The sequence below is a fragment of the Chinchilla lanigera genome, unplaced genomic scaffold (genome assembly GCF_000276665.1).
Source record: "Chinchilla lanigera isolate Chin_1 unplaced genomic scaffold, ChiLan1.0 scaffold00021, whole genome shotgun sequence".
Classification (NCBI taxonomy): Eukaryota; Metazoa; Chordata; class Mammalia; order Rodentia; family Chinchillidae; genus Chinchilla; species Chinchilla lanigera.
Window position 1 is genome coordinate 20,477,635 of NW_004955422.1, and position 24,736 is coordinate 20,502,370.

The following is a 24,736-nucleotide window of genomic DNA, read 5'->3' on the forward strand; positions in this document are numbered from 1 at the left end:
GGGGCTTCCTGGGGTGTGGCAAGTGAGGTGTGGTTCTGCAGAATGACACAGGGATCAGGACTATGGGGGCGCTTGAAGCGTGGCGAGAGCTGTGTGGCAGGCCTCAGAGACCTCAGTGACGGGATTTGAGCTAGAACGAGGCTCCTGAACTGCCTCGAGACAGAAGCCTGAGGCCGGGGGAAGACCTGGGCTTCAACTGGTGGGAGCAGCTGGGATTTCAAGGACTGGAGCTGAGGAAATCAGCTGACATGGGAGGGGCTTCAGGAGGTGGGGGGAGAGAGCAGAGCCAGAGTAGAGGGCCTGAGAAGCGGGGAAAGGGGTCCTCCAGGGTGAGCAGGCTGCTCTGATGGATCAGGCGTGGGGATCCCAGCACTGGAGCAGCAGGCAGGCAGAGTTGGGTGGGGGCAAGATGTGGTCTTGTCTCAGGAGAGGCTTTTCCAGGGCTGAGGTAGGGGTTGAGGTAGCAGGTTGGAGAAGGAGTGTATGACCAGAGAGGGTGTCGCCTCTGCTTCTCCTCTGGGCAAAACTTGCCCTGGCTTACCCTTTCTTTTCCTTCTGAGGCACCAGGCTCGCAGCTGTCTGTGAGTTGCCTTCTGCCTCTGGCTCCTAGGCCAGCCCATGCAGGTGCTCTGAGGGGACCCTTCTGGGTCAGCCCCTGGGTACGGGGTAGTACCCTTCTTCGTAGTGTCCCCTCAGCTTCTGCTCCCACACTCACCTTTTGGGCGGGGCTCTGGAGAGTGGCCCTCTTCACTGTTTACAGGGCCTGCAGTGGCATTCGCAAGTGAGGCCACATTTGAGGCCAGGCTTTGCTCGACAGGAGGCTTTGCTCGACAGGAACTTCTTAGGGCTGGAAACCCAGAGCGAGTTTCCAGCCCTAAGAAGTTCCTGCGTCCTGCAGGGTCTGAGTCCACCCTTCCACTCAAGCAGGAGAGGCCGCTGGGCATTCTGGGAGCTCCTGTTTCTACCTCCTGGTGCCTGCCCCTGCTCACTGCCTCTTGGATCCCAATTCTCATGATTTCTCTTGGGACCACAGACATAGCTAACAGCAGTGAAGCTCTTTCTGCCCCATCTCTTTTGGGCTAAATGCAACTGGGAAGTCCGAATGGTCCTGCATGTGCCTGCAGGGGCTCCATCTTCCTGCACTGTGGCTGTTTTCTTTCTTTCTTTCTTTTCTTTTCTTTTTTTTTTTTTTTGAGACAGTGTCTCACTATGTAGTCCTGACTACTGGCCTTGAACTCACTATGTAGCCCAGGCTGGTTTCAAACTTCCGGCATCCTCCTGCCTCAGCCTAAGTACTGGGATTATAGGTGTGTGTCACCACACCTGACTCTTGCTAGTTGTCTTTTTCAGACTTCCTGGTTCTGGTTGGGTAGTGACTAACTTTCTGGTGTCACTCTTCTTTGTCATCACTTTTGTTGTCCTCCTTCTCCTCCTCCCCTTCCTCCCACTGGAAGGCTTATTAATGGGGCTCAGGACTCTGGCTGACCTCCCACTCCTCTTACCTGTGCTCATTTAACACCACTGAGTGATGATCTAATGGGGATTCCTCCTCATTTACTGCTACTCCCCCCTGCTGTGACAGTGCTGTGACTAATCCTGCTGCTCTTTTGGGAACTTGCTGCCACCTGTTGCAGTCCGGCTCCTACTGATGTGCCTATTCTTAGTACCCTCCAGATTCTGCAGAGTGACATGCTCGGTGGAGTCACTCCTCGATACAGCGCCCCCTCATGTCATATCATCCCTTTTCCTGGTCAGAGGGCTATCCTGTGTCGTCACCCCCATCGGAGCCCACCTGAGTGTGTCGTGAGCATTTGTGATACTTTCAGGTACCACACACGTTTTCCTGGAGGCAGAGAAGTGTCCCTTGGTGCCTCTTGCTTGCTTACCTTCCCTAGGACCAGTGCTGTCACCTGCTGCTGCCTTCAGCAGGATGCCCCAAGCCTGCATTGTATCCACGTTTTGCTTGGCCAGTAGATATGTTCATCGTACTGCACACAGAGGAGAACGACATGGCGCCTGCCCTTCCAGGACTTCAGCTTTTGAGGGGTCTGGGTGCGACTGTTAAATGTGAACAGGGGGAAGCCAAATGGGCAGCAGAAGCCTCAACATTCTGTGAACTTAAGAGATACCCAAGAGGAAGGAGAGGCCTGTGTTAGGGGAGGCAAAAGTGCCACATGGAGAGCGCAGTACCTGGCCACAGCATGCTGCACATAGACCCGTGACTACCTCTTCTTGGGGCTTGCAGGGTTGTAGGTCTATGCTAATAACTGATGGAAAGTCCTTCTTTTTGGGTTGCTCTGTCAGGTAACTCAGAGCAGCAGCTGGTCATGTTGACCCAGAAGCAGGCCCTCCTGAGCACAGAGGGTAGGTATCTGCTTTGTAAAGTCCTCCATTGGTAGATCTCTTTTGAAAGACCTTCTGAGCTGGATGTGGTGACACATGCCTGTAATCCCAACACTCAGGAGGCTGAGACAGGAAGGTTGCTGCAAGGTTGAGCCCAACCTAGCCTAGCTAGTGGGTTTAAGGCCAGTCTGGATGACTTAGTGAGTTCAAGGCCAACCTGAACCACATAGTGAGACCTTGTCTCAGTAGGGAAGGGGGCTTCTAGAGGACTTAGTGACCCCTAAATCCAGGCCACACCTATGGCTGAGAGGTGGTCTCACTGGAGGCCTAGCTTGTGGTGAAGTACATCCTTGTGGATCCCTTCATCTGCCTGGTGTTCGGGACATACAAGAGTAATTTCTTGGGCTCTGTTGTTTCAACAGTATCTCTCAGTCAGTCACTCACTCTGTGCCCTCAGGAGACATTTGTCAGTGTCTGGAGTTTGGATAGTCATAATTCAGGGGTGTTACTGGCATATTGTGGGTAGAGGCCAGGATCCTGCTAAGTGCCCCCAGTGAGGAATCATCGGACCCCAAATGTCAGTAATGCTGCTGGGGAGCAACCCTGATTGTGCAGCTTTGTACAGTGTCCACATGTCATCCTGGAACTGGAAAAATCCTTCTGTGATCAGAGGGGTGATGTGGACCCAGGCGGTTTGCATCAGTGTTCCGTCTCCCTCAAGTTTTGTGTGCCAGGAGCTAAGACAGAGAGGTGATATAAGAAATGACATTTGCCTCCAGCTTTTCAGGGTAGATGGCCATGATCCAAGAACACTGTGGCTTCTACATTATTTTCTTCATGTGATTCCAGTGGCCAGGGAGATGGCCTCCTGGGAGGGCCTGCCCCAGAGCCAGCACTCAGGGCTTTCCCTCTGTTTTGCTTTTGGGGCTGTAACTGTGAGTCGAAGGTCAGCTCCAAAGACTGGAAAGAGGCTGAATTGTCCCCCTTGGGCCCTGGATTAGGTTATCATCCTTAGAACCATCTACACATTTTTGGACCATAGCAGTTAGGATCAGAGGGGGTCTGACTGAGCCAGCATCTCTCTGTCTTTGACCTTTCAAACCCAGCTTTGAAACTATTGTGACAGGCAGTTCTCTTAGGGGATCTTGGCAGGAGTGATTACCTCTGAGGATTCCCTGAGGCCTATTTTAAATTCTGGGCCCACTCTCCTCCCATACCCAGTATGTCTCCCAGCTGCTTCCCACTACCATGTAAGCAGAATGTGCAAACCCATTTTATCATTAGCCAGCACCAAACTTGGAAGACAAGCTGACTACCGAAACATGACATAGTGCTTCCTCTTGCCTAGCTTAGATGATGCCTTTTAGTGCAGAGACTTTCCTGAGCTCCTCTGGGTCCCAAGAATGAAATCCCCCAAGGACAGAATCTCAAGGGGGAAGTCCTCAGGCACAAAATTCCCAAAAATAGAATCCTCTAAGGATGGATTCCATCAAGGGTGAAGTGTCCAAAGATGAGATCTTCAAGGATGGAGTTTCCAGTGGTTCAGTCCCTAAGGGATGGTGTCTTCCAAGGATAGAGTTCCCAAGGGATAGAGTTACCCAAAGATGGATTCCATCAAGGAATAAGTCCTCAGTGACATAGTCCCTCAAGGATGGAGTCCTTAATGATGCAGTTCCTCAAGGATGGAGTCCTCCAAGGATAGACTCTCCAAAGGACAGAATCCCCAAAAGATGGAGTTCTTAAGGATGCAATCATCCAAGGATGGAGTCCCCAAGGATGGAATTTCCAAGAATGGAGTAACCCAACCATACAGTCTTCCACTGATGAAGTCCCAAAGAATGGAGTCCCCAAGTGTGGACTCCCCAGGGATGAAGTTCTCATGAATGGAATCCCCAAAGATGCAGTCCAACAGGTATTTAGGACTTCTTTCCTCGCATGTCCCCTCTGGCGTGGCACATAGCCTGTTTTAGGGCCTACATCTGCTGCTCTCCATACCTGTCTACGCCACTCCTAGTTCTTCCCTTCCTTTCCACAACTCTCCTAGGTGTACTATCTACTCATCTTCCTTTCTGTTTGATGAAATCTTAGAGCTAGGTTTTGAGTTGGATGGACTGTTTCAAATCTCAGCTCTACCACTAGTTGAGTGACTTTAGGCAAATTATACAACTTCTCTGAGCTTCAGTTCTTCAGGGGCAAAATGATAGGAGCCTTCTGCCAACTGAGGAATGCCTAAAAGCACTCAGCACAGTGCCCGCTGTGATATAAGCACCAAAGAGCTTGCTGCTGCCACGATCATTTGCTGTGTTTTCTTTCAGTTCCTCTGGCCACCTTCTTCATAAAATCTTCCTTCGCCTGGCTCCCTTCTTTGCTATATTCTCCAAACCCTTGGAAACTTGTATTCCAGCTCTCTCTTCACATTTTGCTTGCGTGTCAATATTTGTGTTCATTTCTTATCTCTTCTAAGTGGTGAACAAATGGAGGGCTTAATACCAGCAACTATCGAGTGCGTGTAGTTGTTTTTCTAATAGTTTTCCTGATTCATTGGGTCTCTTTCTTAAAGCTGGTTGGTGAGATTTGAGACACAAAGACCCATGTCCAAAATGAGCAGATCTAACTACTTAATATGAGCACTGAACTATTTCTTGTCATCCTGTGAGAAACTCCATTTTGCTTTATGAGTCCAGGAGAAAGCTTGTCCCATTCCCCACCTTGAATTTTCTCAGCTCTCCATCCTCTGCCAGAGCATTTCTCAGATCTCATCAGAACCTTTCTCCTCCACTAACCCCCATGTTCAAGGGTCTCATTTCTCTTTTGTATTTCATCTAGTTTTTATATCAATTTAGTGAGTGGGAGATATTATTCCCATTTTACTGGTAAGGAAACTGAGGTTTGGAAGCTCAGAGAGTTTGCTCAGGGTTGTCCAGATAAGGGAGTGTTGGATAGAAGTCTGTGTGACTCAGAAGCTACTCCATTTTTCTGCCTCCCAGAGAGGCCCTTGTTGTTGTCATTGATGCAAAATGCAAAGAAGAGTGTAGTTCCTCTGTGGCTGTGTCATTCTGAGATATTCAAACATTCTGCTCATATCTCTGAAAAATAGGTTCCTCTATGGCTGAGTACTGTGGCTTCCTCTTCTTTGTCCCGAGCTTCTCTTGTTCATGCTCCACAGAGATTGTATTCATCTCAGATTTTTGTGATTTGTACTTTCTTGAGGGGGCTAGAGCTGTCCTCAGAGTTTGAAGTGCAGATGGGTTGTAGTTTGGTGCAAAGGCCCTTGGCCATGGTAAGTTTTCACTTGTTATAACGACTGGCTTCTCTCCTGGGTCCGTGGTGCTGTAACTCATCAGACACTGCCACTCTGATCTCTAGGAGAGGGTAAGGCCTTCACAGCTCACTGACTAGCCTAAAATCTTAGCTCCCCAGATTCTGTTCTGGGCTGCTCTCTCCCTTTCCTGAGCTGTGTCACAAGCCACCAGGGAGGGTGCCAGTGGAAGCTCTGTTTGAGTATCTGACCACAATTGCCCCTAAATCATGATCACATGGACAGGTTCTCGATCCTCACTCCTAGGTGTAGAGGGTTCCCATTTCATCCATGCCAACCCTGCTGATTTTCAGAGGAAGCCTGGTCTCTTGACAAACTAGTAGGAAGTCCAGATTTTGAAATCACTTTTCTTCTTTCAATCCTGTTTTTGATTTCTTGTTCTACTGGTTAACAATGAAACTTTTTTTGTGAACATTGAAAAATTTATTTATTTATTTTATTCTTCATAACCAGTTCTAATTCCAAGGAACAGTACTTGGACTTTTGCTTCTAATGCTCTTTTTTCCCCTCCCTTGTTCGACTGGTACTGTGCTTATGAGACAACTCTTACCTTTTTGCGTGCAATTGGTTTTGCTGCCCTGAAACTAAGTGTTCCTTGTTCTGACTAGTTGGCCTCTTCATTTCATGACAGTCGCACCAGCCAGGAGTACTAATTCTCTTGTCACACGTTATCCCCTTGCTCCAATCACTGCACCTGCAGTCAGACTCTTCTGCTATGTAAACTGCTGGCTTCTATATCACTAATAATTAATATTGGTTATTCAGCACTTCTAGTTGCTAAATATTGAGTTCTGTTATTTTTAATTATACAAGGCCCTTATTAATTGTCTTACTGAATTAGTCCTGTGCCCACTCCTTACAATAACTCTTTAACTAATGGCTCTGTCCCTAAAATACCTCTCCTCCTCACAATCATAGTCTTGACTGTGCAGTGTTATTTAACAGATGCCAAACAGCAGTATCCCTCCATCTCTGGTGCTCTTAAGTAAGGCTGCCTCGGCCCCTTTGGCATCTCCTTTTCAGAGACCAGGTTAATGGTGAAGGTGGTTGTTGCTGCTGTCCTTGGCTATGGGAAGAGAAAATGAATTTGGAAGTAGGTGGGAATGAGGAGTTTGGAGACCACAGTAGGATGTCTGACTTCTAGCCTAGGGAGGAGTAAGGGATTTCAGAGGTAGGTGGGCTACAGCGTTCCTCTCTGTGGGGAAGGGGAGTGAATTTCTGGTACTGGTAGTGGGAAGTGGAGGTTCAGGGGTTTCTCTGTCCACACAGAAGCAGGAGGGACTGCGGGGTGGCCTCGCCAACTCCAGGGTCTTGCAGGGGCGGTGCTGGTGGGCACTTCGTTCTCAGAGGGATGGGTGCATGGAGGAGGATAAGGAAATAGGGAGGAGGGCTTTTTGGGAAATGTGGGCTCTGGAGAAGTCAAGGGGGGCCGGCAGGAGGAAGCACTGTGGGTGGGAGAGGAAGAGGAGAGGGAGGCTTCGGGACGATCAGATACCACGTGAACTAGATACCATGAAGTCTCTGCCAGCCCTGGAGGGCAAGGTTTCCTTTCCCCTGTTGTAATGATGAGTCATTCTTCCTTTCTCAAAGAAGGGAAGCAAGAAAATAAAAAATAAAATAAAATTTATAAAAGAAAGAAACAGAGAAAGGAGCTACCTCTGTCCCCAGTGACCCCTGGATCTATTTGCCTATCCTTGCATTCCCAGGAAGAGCAGATGCCCATGTCTCTTCCTGTGCTCCCTGGGAACCACTTTGGCCTCCAAACGAAACTGCCTCTCATTCTTGCCAGTTCTTTGAATCTCAAGGGGCTTTGCCCACTCTTCTCCCAGCCTGGCAGCCAGCTGGCCCATCACCAACCGGTTAACTCATTAACCCAACATGACAACTGGTCAGCCAGCTGGCCAGCACCAGCTCACTTCCTAGCCAGTTCTCTGGAAAGCCATCCGGTTGACCAGTCAGCTAACAAACCCATCTCCGTTCCCTCAGCCAGTAGCCCACCCCTTCTCACACCCTGTTCCCCTCCCTACCCTCCCTTCAGCTCCCTCCCATTTCAGCCCACAGGACCTACTAATACTGCATAACTGGGTCTGCTTCTTAACCCTTGCCTTCCCTCTCTCCCCTTCTGTTGGAAAACCCCGTTGCCAACTCTGTGTGTGTTACTAACACGCTTATAACCCGGGGACCAAGGGACGGGCAGGGACAGGTGGGGCAAGGTATGAGTGAAAAACCGAACTAACCTTTCTGTCTCATCTGCGGAATGTCAGCCATTTTTAAGTCTTTGCTTTCTTGGTCCAGTTCTTTTGTTGTTTTCTTCTCTACTAACCAAGGTCTTTAACTGTTCCCCTTCTCTGCAGACGGCTCTTCAGGGAGGGGGTGAGGGGGAGAGGAATCCAGATGAGGGGTGGGGGAGGGATTGGGATAAGAAGGGAGTTAATTTTGTGTGTGTGTTTTATTTCTCCCCCCATTATAATTTAATTTTCTTTAAACCAAATACTTCTGCTGAACCTGAGGTGGGAGGGTTTGAACAAACAACCAAATATATATGGATATATATTTTTCCTCCTTCCTTGAGTTTCACAGTTGGTCATTTTATTTTTCTTTTCTTTTCGTTGTGTTCTTTTGTTGTTGTCTTTGTTGGTTTTTTTTTTGACCCCCCCTCCCCTCCCCCTCTCCGGTGAAGCACGCAGGGATTGGACACGCTATGGTAAACAAACTGCATTATCTGGTAGATATCACTCTAATTGTCTTACCGTTTGGTTTGCCGTGGGTTTTTTTAACCGTTCGATTCTCCCACTTTTGTTTCCTCTCCTCGTTTGGTTTTTGGTTGTTTTGCTCTTCCAATTGTTTTTTGTGTCCTGGACAATCTTTCAGATTTTTCTTCTCTTTAGTTTACTTCCCTCCCTTTTCTTTCTTTCTTTTTTTTCCCCCCTTGGTCCCAACTCAAAGCCAAAAGACAATTGGAAATCAAGGAATTTGGCCTGGCCCTGCCCTATAATCCCTGCCTTCTGAATTCAGATTCCTGGCCAGAGCGACCTGGGGCAGGCCCTGTGGTCATCGGCTCTGGTTAGACCAGCCCCGATGCCAAGCGGCTTATTTCGATTGCTTTCTTTTGTTCTTTTCCCTCCCCTCCCTTGTTTTTTCTGTTTGATTTGGTTTCTTTCTTGGTCTCCTGAAAATCCATGGAAAACACCATCTCATGACATGCTCTGCTCTGCTCACTGTCAGCTCCGGACGGGACCCCTCAAGCTGAGGGAGGGGGAGGGGATGTCACCTCCGTCGTCGGCAGCCAGCTGAGCAGCATGCTTGAAGGGCGGGGGATGACTTTGGGAGACATGGAGCGCTTTCCAATCACCAGTTCATACCAGTTTGGGGACTGCTTCATGTTGGCTGCCAGGGAAAAGGTGACGTCTCCTACCCCACTTCTTAGCCTCGAAGGTTTCCGGTTTGTCTCCCCCACATCTTGCACGGCATGAATGGTCTTTCCTCCCCACCAGGGACAGCGTCCAGTGCCCCCAAGCTCCGCTGCTCTGACTAACACTGTGTTTCACACTGTCTCCCTTCCCCTGTGCCCCTCCCCTCCGTGTCCTTGCCTCCCCCGCATGGCCATGGCCGGGGCTTGGCTTCCTTCCCCGTTGGAGGGCAGTCCCTGCAGGGTGGGGCTGGGCCAGCCTTGGCTGTCCGTGTCCTTGCCAAGCGCCTGTGTTTGGGCTGGGCTTAGGCCCGGTGAGCGCTGGTGTGGGTGTCGGTGGAAAGGCAGCTGGTGTGTGTTAGTGTGTGGGTGTGACTGTGTGTAAATGTTGGTGTGACATTTAGGGGTGTTAGTGGGAAGCCGTGCTGTGTGTTTAGGAGACTGCTGGTGTCTTTACATGTGTATGTGCTGGTGTGAGCGGGGGCTGCGGGCCTGGCAAGGATTCTGCCCTTCATTGTGGGTGCCACGGTGGGCAGGGGCAGGGAGGGGCTGGACTGGCCCTTTGCTCCCTGCCTGCCTGCCTTCGAGTGCGTGCCCGCAGCCTTGTGGTGCGTGATCCCCTGGGATTCCCTCAGGCCTGCCCTGTGCCGGCTCTGCAGCAGCCGCCAGTTAGTCATCGCCTATTAATAATGCAGAGTGATTGAGCACTAGGCTGGGGACCCTGCAGATGGACGTGTCTGCTCCCGAGGGACTGGCGCTGCGTGGGGCAGCTGCCTGACCTGGCCAGACTCCCCGACTGTAGGGCTGACTGACTGGAACAGAAGGAGGTGTTGGAGCCGGGGAGCCCAGCCTGAGAGCACCCCCACCTCCCTAGAAGGCTCCACCTCTGAGGCCAGACCAACCCCTTTGCAGGTGTGCATTTTCCTACACCTGCATAGACTAGTGCCGTGGCCAGGGCCACCCCAGCCATGCCCAGTCTACTCTGTGGCTACTTCTTGGTGTCCCAAGGAGTTCAAATGGAGCTGTGTAGTGGGGCCAGCACCAGCCGCCACAGGCTGTTTCCCTCCAGCTGCTGCTGCTAGGAGTTAGCTGCTCCCCCACCTGCCAAGCTGGGCCACTGAGCCCAGTTCTGGAACTGGCCATTTGGAACTCTCTTTGCAGACCTTTACTGGACAGCTAACCTGTGATTTTGGGGACTGAAGGGAGGCAAAATCAGCCATGGGATACATGCAGTCACCCAGAGCACCCTCAGATTAGGCCATTCTTGTCTCAGTTTGGTGAAAACTTGACCACAAGGGCTGAGGCTATAAAAGTTCATTTTCCTCATCTTCCAAGTGAGCAGACAATAAACCTATTTCATGGGATCCATGAGAAGGTCAAGAAGGGCAACGAAAGTGAAAGCTTCTGTACTCAGTTGGGGAATCACAGTTTTATTAAGCTTTACAAAGTGTTAGCTGATTGTCTGCATGTTTCTGGGGAGAGATGTGTGTGAAGAAGCCATTGTCTTCCCATAGCAAACTCCGGAGAATACAGCACCTCTGGCCCTATCGGAGACCCTATTACCATCCCAGGATAACTGCATGAACCCTCAGAATGCTTCAGAAGTTGGGCTGGTGAGGAGGGAAGATGAATGGCGTGATGAGGTTCCTTAAGAAACCACCAGCCTTCTCCGGTTTCAGCCCTGGCAAGGAAAGTCCCTGCTAAATCCCCAGGCTTCAAGACCTCCACACTTCCCTCCATGAGCAGCACTGACTGAGGAAAGAGATCTCCGTGCCTCTCGGTGGTCTCAGAAACCTGCCCTGAGGACCACCTGTGAGGCTGAGGCTAGAGTCAGAGAACAGGGCACCAGCAGAGAAGGGGTTTGACAAGTTCTGGTTCCCAAGCCATTTGGGATTAGATTTCAGGCAGTAGGGAGGGAGTGTTCCCAGTTCATAGATGAGAACACTGGGGCCAGAGGAAGTTCCTTGCCGGGGGCCATGCACCAGCTCTGGAGGAGTCTAAACACTTGCACTTACTTCTTGTTTAGTGTTTGGTGTAAACCTGGAAGATAGGAAGTTATTAAACCCCTTTTACAGGCTGGAGAGTCAGAGAGGTAAAATGAGGTTGTTCTGGAAAATGGTGAAGGCGAAGTGAAAATCCAGGACTTCTGACCTCAAATATTTCCCCTGTACTCCCAAACTTTATGAAGCCCAGACCCCAGAGTTTACCATAGGGCTGTAAATATTGTCAGTCAAGTTCATTTTTTGGTGTGTCTCTCCAGCTGCTTCTAGCTTTAGTCAGCCCCCCTACCCGCTTAAGGTGGCTAAAGTCCACAGTTAGCTGGGCTGCAGCACCTCACCCATGCAGAAGCCCCTTCCTTGCCACTATCTGCAGCCCCATTCCCATTCTGCCCCACCCTGATGGGATGCAAGCAATATATGTATTTTTGAGGCAAGATCTCATGTAGTGCAGGATGGCCTTGGACTCACAGCAGTCCTCTTGCCTCAACCTCCCGAGTGCTGGAATTACAGGTGTGTGCCACCACGCCTGGCCAAGCAACATTTTTATGAATTTATTTTTGTTTTTTGGTAATTTTTGATACTGGGGGTTGAACCCAGGGCTTTCACATTTTCCTAGCCTTTTTATTTTTTGCTTTGAGATAAAGTCTTGCTAAGTTACTAAATTATCCAGATGGGCTCAAATTTTCGATCCTCCTACCTCAGCCTCCCAGAGTGCTGGGATTACAAGCATGAGCTTCTCTCTTGGATTAGTTTTTAACCACATTAGACTTATGGGTCCCTTTGAAAATTTGGGACCAAGGGGCTGGGATTTAGCTCAGCGGCAAAGCGCAAGGTCGTGAGTTCGGTTCCCAGTACCGGAGAAAAACCAAAAAAAAAAACAAAAAAAAACCAAAAAAAAAACAAAACGAAAATTTGGGACCAACAATGAACTCTCAAAGATAAAAAAAGCCCTTTGGTATGGTTTTTGTACACTGTCTAGGGGCTTCAGGGAAGCCCATTTAGTTGCCCACAAGTTAAAAACACTTGCTTTCTAGGCAGGTGGTATCACGTGCCTATAATCTTGGCACTCTGGAAGGGCTGAGGCAGGAGGATCACAAGTTTGAGCCCGGCCCAGGCAACTTAGTGATTTAACAAGACCCTGTCTCAATAAAAGGTGGGGATGTAAGCTCAGTGCAAGACCTTGAGTTCAATCTCTAGTATTGGGGGAGGGGAACACAAACAAACAATTAAAAAAAAAAACCCATCTGCTTTCTCACTTATGCTCCCCAGAATAGGGAGGCCAGTGACCCTGTGATCATGGCAGACAATTGGAAAAACTCTGGACAGTGACAGTGTTCCCTTTGTCCTCAGCCTTTCTGTCTAAGGACCCACCAGGCTGGGGATATTTATGGGGAGGGTCTGTTTCCCCAAACCACCCTGCCTACTTACCTGAGGATCAGCAAGGCAGAACCAAGAGTTCTGCGGCTGAGAGCCCACCTCGCTTCCAGGCTGCCTATGGGCCACCTCTAGCCAGCCACATGGCTCCTGGGGAGCGTGTGGGGCTGCGCTGGGATCCTGCTGCTCCTGACTTAGCCTGCCCTCTCATAGTGCTTTAGAACCCACTTGCCTGGCTGGCTATGTCCATGGCTTGGTGTGAGTTGTGTGCAGACTCTTGGCTGGCTCTTAGGTCCTGGCCTGGTCTCCAGGATGCTGCTTGGCAAGGAGACAGCCTGACAGCACCCCCGGCGGCCTTTTGAGGAGTGCAGTGTGTGTGCAGGTGTGTCTGGGGTTGGTGATTGGTGGCAAATGGGCAGAGGAATGAGTGGGAATCAGCTGCTGGGGAGGAAGCTCAGATCTGATGTCTCCCCCTCTTTCTTAACTCATAAGCGTCTCTGATAGTTGTTCCCCTCTCCTCCTCGGTGGAAGGAAGCTTCTGGTTCCTGCACCCAGCTCTTTGGCCTTCATCTCTGCTCCTGGCCCCCGGCCCCGCATGCCTTCTCCTCGGCGCTGCCCCTTTCTGGCTTGTGCTGCTGGGCCTGGCCCCCACTGCTCCTCTAACCTGCATGGGTCCCCGCTGTAGCGGCTGCTCTGTGTCCCACGGCCCCCTTCCTCCCTACCTCCCCCGCTGGCCCCACCCCTTCCAGAAGCTGCGTGGGGGGGTTGGGGGGCAGGGGCACAAGAACCCCTGGGGTTGAGGGGGACAGGGGAATTATTCCCCTGTTTCTTGCTTTTACTAACGAACCTGCCATTTTTGTGTCTGGACTTTGATTTGTCTGAGGGAACAGTCGGGTTTACTAATCTAAGTCATCTCCCTCCTTGCCTTCCTCAGACACTTTTCCTCCATTCCCTCCACTCTTGGCTTCCTCTTCACCCACTGCTGTCCCTCCCTTTCTCTTTGTACTTCCCCCCACCTCTTTTGGGCTGATCCCCTTCCTCAGTGCACCTCCTATGTCACCCTGCCTCGTGGTACCCTCTCCCCCACCCCTGGGCCTTAAGAGGGTGATCAAGGTGGTCTTCATCCTAGAGGGGCCACCGAGTGGAAGTGATTTGCACAAAGCCACTGGGTGCAAGGTGAGATTGGCTTCCAGCCCAGAAGGGAATCGAGGAAGGTGTTCCTAGACCTCTTTACCTTGCCGCAGTCTGGTCCTTCTATCTCATAGAGAGCCAGGGGACAGTGCTTTGACCTGGGGGCATGGCGTGGGATGAAGAGAACCCACAGGGAGAGCGGGTGGCCTGAGGGTGGTGCCCAGGGACCAGAGGAGCCCTTTCCCTTCATGGAAGCAGAGATGAGCCCACTCATGGGGGACTTAAGGTTCTGTCACTAAAGTCACAGGCTTTGAGGGAGTCAGGCTTACCGATGGAGATACAGGTGCTGTGGCCCTGGGTCACAAGGCAACTTGCTGTTGGCCTTAATGAGCATGTGCTGTGTCCCCTGGGATGTGCTGGGATTAGGGGAGCTGTGGGGACATGTCAGGCCAGGTTTCTGCCTAGTTGGGGTGAGCAGATGAGCCCAGGAAGTAATTAGTAGCTCAGTTCTGGGTCTCTACAGTGGCAGGAGCGGAGGTGAGAGCAGGATGGGAGCCACACTTGCTCTAGGGAGGCCCTTTCAGTACTCAGACCCTCCCTGATGTCCCCATCCCTCATCCTGGTCCTCTCTTCCCTCTCTCCAGCTCTTCTCTGCCCAGTCTAACCTTGTTTGCATGTTTTTGTGACTAATGCTTTGACCCTCCCCTTTTCTGTCCAGAACCTCACTTCCTAACTTCAGGGCAAGGTGGAGGGAAGAAGAAATAAATGGTAATCACCAGCCTTCCACTCAGAACAAGACTCAAAAGACTGCCCCTCCACAGAGACACCTGTCACCTTCTGTCCTTGAACCTAGCACCCCCAGCACAAGGTTTGATGGTTCCCAGGAGGTAGCCTGGAAGCCCTCAATCGCTCAGCTCCACCCCTGCACTGCAAGGCTCCAGGAGAGTCTGTGGGGACACCAGAGTCCTGGGGAGGGGGGCTGCTCCCTCCTGCCCAGATACTTCCTTGACCCTTAGAAGTCTCCCACTCCAGGATGGTGGAACCCTGAACACCAGGTGCTGGAAGATGGCTGGTGGCATGTGCCTATGGACTGGTGTCAGTGGGGACATCACAGGATGTGCCCAGAAGGCCCCAGTCTCCAGACCTTGCCTGAAAAGGGGGTATTGAAGCACCTTTGGGGAGCAGGGGATTGGGTGAGCTGTGGTCTGTAGAAGCACAGGGTCAGGCTAACAGAGAACCAGCTCCTTGGTGGCCCCCCTAGGGTACTGCCTCTGTCCTCACTGACCTCCTGAGCCACCACCTTCCTAGAGATGGGCTTGGAGTTCCACAGCCCTTGGTTTTTCCCCCGTCCCTGATGTGTGTCTGGAGCCCCGTGCACTGCCCCCTTGGTTAGACTTTTTGGGAGCAGGTGGGCCTTTGCCTGGGGGTGGGGCACCCACAGTTTCCTGTACTTGGCCCTCCCCCAAGGTCACCTCTGCCTCCCCCAGGCCAGTGCTAACTGGCACTACCTCCTCCCTGCCATCTTGCTTTCCGGCTGGATTTTCTGCCCCAGGGCCCTGCTCTACTCTGCTCCTTCCTGGGGATAACAACCATGTTGGTCGGGTAGACCCTTGATGCAAAGAAGGGAAGGCAGGCTGAGGAATGGGTACAGAACTACCCTCTCTTTTGGGTAAAAGAGAGCGACCCCCTCAGATATTGGGTACCTGAGGAATGAAGAGACGCCCTTGAGAGGTGGGGACCCTTGGAACCTGCATGGCAGTGGTGGGAATCAGTTGGAAGAGTGGAATGCAGCCCAGGTCCCCGGACTTCCCAGTCGTATCGGAGCCTTGATCATCAGTGCTGTCTTTATTCCCCTCCTGAGCTAAGAAGGAAAGCGCTCAGTGCCTGATTCACAGGGCAGGGGCTGCAGGTGAGTCTAAGCCTCCCAGATCCAGGGAGTGGCCATTTTCTGCCTCAGTTTTGAAGAAGCTCTGAAACTACAGATATCACAGCGCTAGAGTTTGCTATCAAGGGGAGAAAAGTGAGGATGCCATTAGCTTCTCCTCCCTCCCCTAGTGGGGCCCTGTCCTGGAGTTCTCACTCCCGTCCAGAGCACCTCCCGGGAACTGCTGCTCTGTCCCTTTGAAGAGATCTTCAGGTTCCCCGAAGGCTCTCCTGTCTGCTGAGCCAGGGGCAGGAGCATAGGGCAGGCCTTAGTCTCCCCCCTGGAAACCATCAAATCTTGTGCTGTCTTCTTTCCCTCCTTTCGTCTCTTCCCCCACTGTTCCTTCTCCGAGGCAAGCAGACATAAAAATGTGGGACCCCCTCCCCCACTGCCCCCTGGCCTCTCCCTAGCCCAGCCTGTGGCTCTTCCCAGGGAGTTGATGCCGGTTGTCTCCTGTCTCTCCCCCTCCCTGGGCTGGGCAGGTGACCATCTCAGTGGACGGGATCCTGACCACCACAGGCTACACTCAGGAGGATTACACCATGCTGGGCTCTGATGACTTCTTCTACATTGGGGGCAGCCCCAACACAGCGGACCTGCCGGGCTCGCCTGTCAGCAACAACTTTATGGGCTGCCTCAAGGATGTGAGTAGGGTAGGAAGGGCTGGGGTTGGTCCAGGAGCCTTTTGCCCCTGTCTGCTCTGTCTGCAGTGTAATGTAGTCTGACCTGGCCAGCTGCTTCCCTAGTGAGGATTCTCCCTGAGTCCATGGCGGGACTACATGATGGGACATGTTCCCTGTTCAAAACTCAAGACCTATGGGTGGGTCAAGAGGGGTCTCCCCGCTCATTCCTTGAGCCTCGGAAGCTCCCATCCTCTCAGAGAATCCTTGAAGTTGTGGCAGAAGCAAGAACTATTGGATGTGAAGGTTAAAGACCCATGTTTCAGTCTCATTTCCCACTCCCTGGCTCTGTGACCTCGACCAAATCACTTGGCCTGCCTGAGGCTTAGTTGCCCTTCTGTAGATGAGTGGTTGGTAGTTGCTCATTAAGGTCATTTTGAGGAGTGACTGAGAGTGTCAGTGAGAAGGCTTTTCCCATTCAAAACTGGCAATCAGATGGCAGCGGCGATTGCTGCCTTTTTGTTATCATGAGCTGCAAAATGGCACTGAGAGCCCATAGCCCGCCTGACCAGTGGGGGGCCGGAGACAGATCAGAGGCAGCAACCTGGGCATGGGAGGTGCTTGTGCACAGCCTCTGTGTGTGGCGCTGAGCAGGGGCTGCTGGGGATGGGCGGTGGCAGGGTCCCACGGACAGGCGTGGCCGGGCCCTAAGCTGCTCTTGCTTCTTCATCCCTGACCCTTCTCATCCCTGCAGGTGGTCTATAAGAACAATGACTTCAAGCTAGAACTCTCCCGCCTGGCCAAGGAAGGGGACCCCAAGATGAAGCTGCAGGGGGATCTGTCATTCCGCTGTGAGGATGTGGCTGCCCTGGACCCGGTGACCTTTGAGAGTCCCGAGGCCTTTGTGGCACTGCCCCGCTGGAGTGCCAAGCGCACTGGCTCCATCTCCTTGGACTTCCGCACCACAGAGCCCAATGGGCTGCTGCTCTTCAGCCAGGGCCGGAGGGCTGGGGCTGGGCCGGGCAGCCACGGCTCCTCCCAGCGGGCTGACTACTTCGCCATGGAGCTGTTGGATGGCTACCTCTATCTTCTGCTGGACATGGGCTCTGGGGGCATCAAGCTGCGGGCATCCAGCCGCAAAGTCAATGATGGCGAGTGGTGCCACGTGGACTTCCAGAGGGATGGGCGCAAAGGTCAGGAGGCCTCTGGACCTTTCCCCCTCCCCTGGCTGCTCCTCTCCACCTGCTCTGATCTCTCCAGCTCTCTTCAGATGATCTTTGTTCTGCATCGTCTCCTGCTCTGTTCCCTGTCATTTCTCCTGCCCTCCACCAGTCCTCCCTTTGTCCCTCCCATCACGGCATAGCAGCAGCATTTGGTGCCAACCAGACCCGGGTTCACACCTCAGCTCTCTCACGGGCTGGATGTGGGCCTCAGTTTCTTTACCTACGAAGGGAATAATTACACAGCACCCATCGAGGGGAGAATGTAAAAGCACATCTGTGAAAGGGTCAGCATAGTATTTAACACAGGGTCCTTGACACATCTTCCTCTAAGGAAATAGCTTCCCAGGTATGCCTCCCTTCTGTCCAGAGCCATTCAACTTTCTTTTATTAACTCACTGAACAATCACAGGTATCCCTCAGTATCTTCCGAGGAATGATTCCAGGGGCTTCCCACCCCCAGTACCAAAATCCATGATGCTCAGGTCTGTTTAAAAATACTTTCCAGGTATTTTATTTATATAAAATAATATAGTATTAAGTATCCCTATTCAGTCCTCCTACTTTAAATCATCTCTAGATTCCTTATAATACCTAATTCAATATAAATGCTATAGAATATAAGAAATGCTATATAGGGCTGGGGATGTAGTTCAGTGGCACAGTGCCTGCCTGGCATGCACAAGGTCCTGAGTTTGATTCCTGGTACCAAAAAAAAAAAAAAAAAGAAGAAAGAAATAAAGAAAAGAAATGCTATATAATTGTTGTTCAGCACAGATGCAGTTTTTCCCCAAATATTTTCCATCTGTGTTGATTGAACTGATGGGTGGAACATAAGGACACTGAGGCTGACGGTACTTACTGAGCACTTATTCTGTGCCAGGCGCTGTCCACAGTGCTGGAGAGCAGTGAGCCCAACGCTGTCCATCATGCTGTGACCAGGATAGACACAGTAAAGAGCTTGACACTGTGCCTGGCCATGAGGGTTCTAGAACAGTAAAGCAGCAGGACAGAAAGCTCTGGGCCAGAAGGTGCTGGTTCTTGAACCTTCTGTCACTGAACCTCCTGTGACTTCCAGCCACCCTCCCCTCACCCTTCCTCTGCAGTCTTCCCTTCCCGTCCGCTTTTCTCTCCTCTTTCCTCTTCTCCATTTTGTTGAACATGAGAGAATTAGCCAAGAGAGAGAACTGATACAAATGAGACCTGACAGATTATCCAATTTAAGTGAATCTCAACGTCAGCTAAATTTTTGTGCTCCTCTGGCTATCACCACTCCAGGCCTGTGAGTCTGAGTAGGGTGGCAGTGCCTCTGCACACAGGCAGGAGGGGCCAGCCAGGGCTCCCGGAAGTGTGGGCTTGCTGTTTCTTCCCTTCCTTCCTCAGAGAAATCTATGTGAGGTGGTTCCTTATCCTGGCCAGGTCTCATGACAGCACCTGTGGGTCCTCACGAATGCTGCCTCCAAGGGGATCCATGAAGGGGATCTCTTGCTCCTTGGGGTGGAAGGCAGTCCAGGCCTTGCCGAGCATCTAGCCCTTTTGCTCCTCGGGCAGCCAGGAAGTGGTCCTTTGAGCCTCATACTGCTCTCTGGAGCCCAGACACTAGTCTGGTCAGACCTTGAATCTCTGTCTTTTAAATTTTTTTTTTAAATTTTGAGACAAAGTCTCACTATGTAGCCCAGGCTGGCCTTGAACTCTCGGCAATCCTCCTGCTTCAGCCTCCTGAGTGCTGGGATTACAGGTGTATGCCATCACTCCGGCTTGAATCCCTGTGTTGACCAGCTCTGGACATTACTGGTGTCCTGTGTGTTCAGTGGCATTAAGTCCATTTATATTGAAGTTAACCATAATATTTTTCTTCAAAATTTTCTGAGGAAATTCTTGGCCACTTCATTGTTTTAGCTTACTTTTTAAATAGCACTCTGGTTTGGGATTTTTCTCCTCAACCCAGGCATAAACAGAAATGGTGTGTGAACGAGTCATACATGCAAGGGAAGGTGCGGCGATGTCCTGAGTCCAAGAGCTGGAGTCAGTCCCTGCCCTGGCTCCCCAGCTACTCTGAGCTCAGCTGGAGCCTAGAACTTTTCATCTTCCTAAATTGAAACTGTTTCCATGAGACAACTAAGTCCTCACTCCTCACCTCCACCCCTAGAAGCCACCATCTCACCTTCTGTCTCCATGAATCTGCCTCTGAGGACCTCATATAAGTGAAATCATTCAACATCTGTCCATTTGTGTCTGGCTGTTGCACTTAGCACAATGTCTCCAGAGTTCATCCATGTTGTAGCGTGAGTTGGAAATTCCTTCTTTTAAAGGCTGAATGATGTTCCATTGTCTGAATGCATACATCATGTTTATCCATTCTTTGCTCAGTGAGTGGTTTGGGTTGTTCTCCTTCCATGTTTTAGAGGCCTGTGCTTACTTTAATTTCTTCTCCCCAACTTTCCATTACATAGCCCTTTTCCTGCCTCTGTCTTTCCCAGCATTCAGGGCAGTGTCAGGGGGATCAGGTGGGCCATGTTTGGGGATCTGTCAGGGGAGGGGCCCAAAGCCCTGAGAAGTGGTTTAGCAGCACGACCCTGGGCCAGGTGATGCCTTGTCAGGAGAGAACAAGCTTGGGTCATGCTATTAATGGCAGGCCCAGGAGAATGGCCTCTTTGGGTCAGATGAGGTTCTGAGCAAAGGAGAACATGTTCTGAATAAAGATCACCACCTGAGGAGGAGGCCCTGATTCTGCTCCTTTCACTGTTGCCTAGTCTGCTCACACGCTGACCCCCTGCTGTACCCCCTCCTGAACCCTCTCCTGAAGACCCTACCATATTCAGGCCTGATTTAGACCCAAAGCATCCTTTTCTTTCTCTAATCCTACATTGGCAAACTTTTTCTTTTGAATATTTTCCCCTAAGCTGGGTGTGGTGGCACATGCCTGTAATCCTGGCACTCTGGGAGGCTGAGGCAGGAGGATCATAGTTTTCGGCCCAGCCTGGGAAACTTAGGAAGTTGGTGAGATCCTGTCTCAAAATAAAATAAAAAGGGATGTAGTTCAGTGTGAAGTCCCTAGGTTCAATCCCCAGTACCACAAACAAGCAAACTAGCAAAAAAAAACCTTCAAAAACCCAAGCAGAATAAAGTTTCTACTGTATAGGTTTCTGCTTTTAAGACCTCAGTAATGGCGTTGAAGCTCCTGCCTGATTCCCAGTCTCTTTTCTAAGATAATTATTCATCTTAGTCTGTTTTCTGTTGCTGTAACAGAATACCTGAGACTGGGTAATTTATAAAAGAAAAAAAGTTATTTGACTCAGGGTCTGGAAGTTGGGAAGGCCAAGGGCATGGCAGAAGCTTCTGTCCAGGTCTTTTGTACTGCATTACAATGGGACAGGACAGCTGAAGGACAGCCTGTTCCTGCAAAAGGGACAAAGCAGAATGAGTGGCCTTGCTCTGTAATGACCAGCTCTCTGAGAAGGAGCACACTCCTTCAGGAAGGCATTAGTCAACAATCTAATCACCTCTCATAGGCCTAGGTCCCAATACTGCCATGAGGGTGACCGAATTTCAACCTGAAGTTCAGAAGGGACAAAAGCATGTCCTAAAGACTTCTTTTAGCTCAGAAGCTCTGTGCCTGGCTTCCTTTCTCCTGGCTGCCAGCCTGCCTGTCTGTCTTTTCTGGCCACAGAGCAGGCTGCAGGCCTGGGTGCTCAGGGGAAGTGGAGAAAACATGGGCTCTAAGGCCTTGCTGCTTGGACAGGGCTTGGGCTCTTCTCCTTCCCCACTGTGCCACTTAGGAAGGTCCTGGAATTTCTATAAGCCTTGTTTGCCATTCAAGATGGCATTGCAAAGGACCAGTTTGCTAGGGTGCTTGTGGAAGTCTAGTCATAGAAGTGCTAGGTGTGCAGCATATATTCAGAAGAGCTCAGTGCACATTAGTGGGGGGAAAAAAACTTTTGGATTTAGATCTTTTCAGCTTCCTCAAGGAAATGCATCTCCAGTTCCTGGCTTGATGAGCTGGCTGGGGGAAATAGCCCAGTGAAACCCAGCCATTTCTGGGCTCAGGTTTCAGGCCTGTCTGCTTCCTGCAGCTGCTGTGATGCTTGCTCAGGTGGGACAGAGGCCCACAGCACAGTGCGGCTGGGCAGGGTCACAGTAGTTCCTGAACCCGGACACCTGTGCCAGGGGGTTTGGGCAGTAGAGCAAGTGATGCTGGGCTTCAAAGCCAGGGTTGCTGCTTGTCCTCCTGAGCCCACTGTGGGGTGTCGGGTGGGGGTTCCAGGTGGGGCTGGGGGCCTCCTTGCTGAGTCTGGACATTTCTTCCGGGCTGTGGCTCCTCTCCATCCTGCCTTCCCCTCTGAGACCCGCTCTCCCTTGGTCCCTAGGCTCCATCTCAGTGAACAGCCGAAGCACACCGTTCTTGGCCACCGGGGAGAGTGAGATCTTAGACCTGGAGAGCGAGCTGTACCTGGGCGGCCTCCCTGAGGGGGGCCGGGTGGACCTGCCCCTGCCTCCGGAGGTGTGGACGGCGGCGCTTCGGGCTGGCTATGTGGGCTGCGTGCGAGACCTTTTCATAGATGGACGGAGTCGAGACCTTCGGGGTCTGGCCGAGGCACAGGGGGCTGTGGGTGTCGCTCCCTTCTGCTCCCGGGAGACGCTGAAGCAGTGTGCATCTGCCCCCTGTCGGAATGGGGGCATCTGTCGAGAGGGCTGGAACCGCTTCGTCTGTGACTGCATCGGGACTGGCTTTCTGGGGCGAGTCTGTGAGAGAGGTGAGGCTGGTGTCTGTCCCAGGCATCTCCACTGCCCCTTCCCATGCCCTCCTTCTCAAGGTGGCCCCTGCTTCCCATCCTTGCCCCCTTCTTCCTCTTCAGAGTGCCCTGTGTAAGGGGTTGTCTTTTAACGATTCTTTGGTCTTCTCTTTCCCTCCACTGGCCTTTGCCTGTCCATCTGCCGTCTAACCCCACTCGCCGGGCAGAGGCCACAGTCCTGAGCTATGATGGCTCCATGTACATGAAGATCATGCTGCCCAACGCCATGCACACTGAGGCAGAGGATGTATCCCTCCGCTTCATGTCCCAGCGGGCCTACGGACTCATGATGGCCACCACCTCCAGGGAGTCTGCCGACACTCTGCGCCTCGAGCTGGATGGGGGGCAGATGAAGCTCACTGTCAACCTCGGTAACCACCCCGCCCTGGGCCTCCCGGCCCTCTCCCCAGCCTGCCTCTGACCCACACCCCCCTCTGTCTGGAGAAGCTGGTGGTGGTGGTGCCAGCAAGTGGTGCCTTCAGCAGAGTTTGGAGGTGGGAAATGACAGCCTGGGCCAGAGCCCCCGAGAGCTTTGTCCTTGCCAGGGATGCACAGCCTAGGGCATAACAGCGATGGAGGGTGTGGCCGTGCCTCCTAGGCTGCTCCTGTGGCGTCGAGGCAGCGTCCATCCTGCACACGTACACTAATGATCTGGCTCATTCTTGCTTGGTGCACACCCCATCACTCATTCATTGGTTCATCCATTTGGGGAGCACTTGTTGATGCCTTACTGGGTATTAAGCCTGAGCTCAGTGTAGTAGCAGATACAGGAGTGACAGCAGCTGGCCCCTGTGTGCAGCTACTCTCAGCTGCTCTGCCTAGAGAGCTGTCTCTGTGGCGGCACGCTGGACACACAGGGACATGCCATCTTGTCCTTGTCAGCACTGTGTCCTTTCACTGCTGAGTCCTGTAGCTGCCTGTGGAGATACCAGATCACAAAGCAGGTGTTGCTATGCTCTGTTTTGCAGACTATGAAATGCATATATCAACTCCACCAAGGTCCCAAAGCTAGTGAAAGTGGGAGAGTATCTGTCTCAAACCCAGATTCTTGGCCTAAAAATGAAGTGCCTTTACCATCGCCTCCAACAGAGCTGGCAGGAGGGGTGTTGCCATCGGACTACTGTCTCTGTCCCCACCCATGGGGGAGAGCACGCCTTGGCTTCATGTTACCTGTTAGTTCCCAGGTGTCCACATGGGAATGACTGTTAGGTTCTCTGTGGGCTTCGGATTTTATAGCTGGGCAAAAAGCAGTAGGCATACTCCTTCAGCTCATATCCATGGCATATCTTGTAAGTGCCAGGGCCTCAACAGTGCATAAGTGAGGCAGTCCACCCTTTCAGAGCTTTCAGTGCAGGAGATCTCCGCTGGTCTTCCTGGGGTCACAGCTGTCCTTTGGAGACTGGCCTCTTGAAGCATGTGGAGCAGAGCACCCAAGGACTTACCAGATAGAAGCCCCTAGGCCACTAGCATCCCTTGGTGTCCCTCAGCCTAGAGGAGAGGTAGGGCCCTTCTGAGCCAATGGGCATCCTCACCTGGAGGTAATACAGAGCGTTGAGCTTTTAAATATTTGTCTGGAATCTCATCCTAACCTTGGTCTCCAGGGCATTTCTGGGACAGCCTTTTAGCCCATTACCTCTCCTTTTGGTCTCCTGGCTGAGAGAGGCAGGGACTGGACATGAGGAGCTCTGCAGGCTGCCATGGCCTCATGTTGGCCTGAGGGGTCCTTGAAGGCCTACTTGGACCATGACCATAGCCCACATGAGGAGGGCAGTAGCTCTGTAGGGCAAAGCAAGCTGGGAAACACCTTTTGGCCAATACTTTTCAGGGCTGCACAACACCCCGGTGCACCCCTGAACAGTCCTAGGAGACAGCCACCAGCCAGGGCCTGGCATGTGGCTCCACGCTTCTGACTGCCCAGGACTGGGTACACATATGTGCATTCTCCGTGTGGCTGAGCACACGGCTGTGTGCTTGGTGGGGCACAGCAGGGACAATCTGGGGCCTTTGATCCATGGGCAAGACAGGTGCTTCTTGCTGACTTGGACTGTCCTTAGATCCTGGGAAGAAGCTTGGACATCTTCAGACTAGACAAGAAGCAGCATCTTTTGCCAGGAACCTCACCTGGGTGGGCTCTTGGGACCCTGTGCTCCTGGGAACTGCTCTCTTTCCCAGGGGCGTGCTTTTCTGTCTCTGCCACGTAAGTTTTTCAGAAGCCAGAGAACAAGTCTTCCTCCTGGAAGACTTGTAGTGTTAAGAATAATCTCCCAGGCTGAAAGCCAGCAGGACTGTCTTCCCACCCCTCTCTCACCCCAGCAGTGCCCCTCGCCCCTGTCCACACACAGAGATGTGTGTGCCAGGATGCCATCTCTAGCGTAACTTGTGCTTGTCAAAGTGAACACTTGGGGCAGATGCGTCTGTCTACATATACCACCTGATACGCAGGCACAGAGGTGTGTGGCCAGTGTGTGGGCACTGGAGACACACATGGATCCTACTCATCTGCCCAGCCTGGGCCTGGGATAGGAAGAGCTCTAGGCTGGGGGCCAGAAGACCTGGCATCCAGCCCCGATATCTTTCACTGCTGGGTAAGTCATTTCCCCTCT

At 51.9% G+C, this 24,736-nt stretch overlaps 1 protein-coding gene across 19 annotated transcripts in view; it reads left to right on the top strand.

Moving 5' to 3' along the window:
• Positions 1–24,736, top strand: part of Nrxn2 (neurexin 2) — a 107,762-nt gene that overhangs the window by 33,526 nt on the left and 49,500 nt on the right. For 16 of the 19 annotated variants that reach the window (XM_013514288.1, XM_005384583.2, XM_005384585.2 and 13 more), the window contains 5 exons: positions 8,343–8,366; positions 15,983–16,144; positions 16,875–17,313; positions 21,708–22,094; positions 22,301–22,504. In XM_013514288.1, the coding sequence (XP_013369742.1) occupies positions 8,343–8,366; positions 15,983–16,144; positions 16,875–17,313; positions 21,708–22,094; positions 22,301–22,504 (1,216 nt within the window). The remainder of the gene's footprint in view (positions 1–8,342; positions 8,367–15,982; positions 16,145–16,874; positions 17,314–21,707; positions 22,095–22,300; positions 22,505–24,736) is intronic. The other 3 variants (XM_005384584.2, XM_005384574.2, XM_013514287.1) reach the window with 1 other exon arrangement.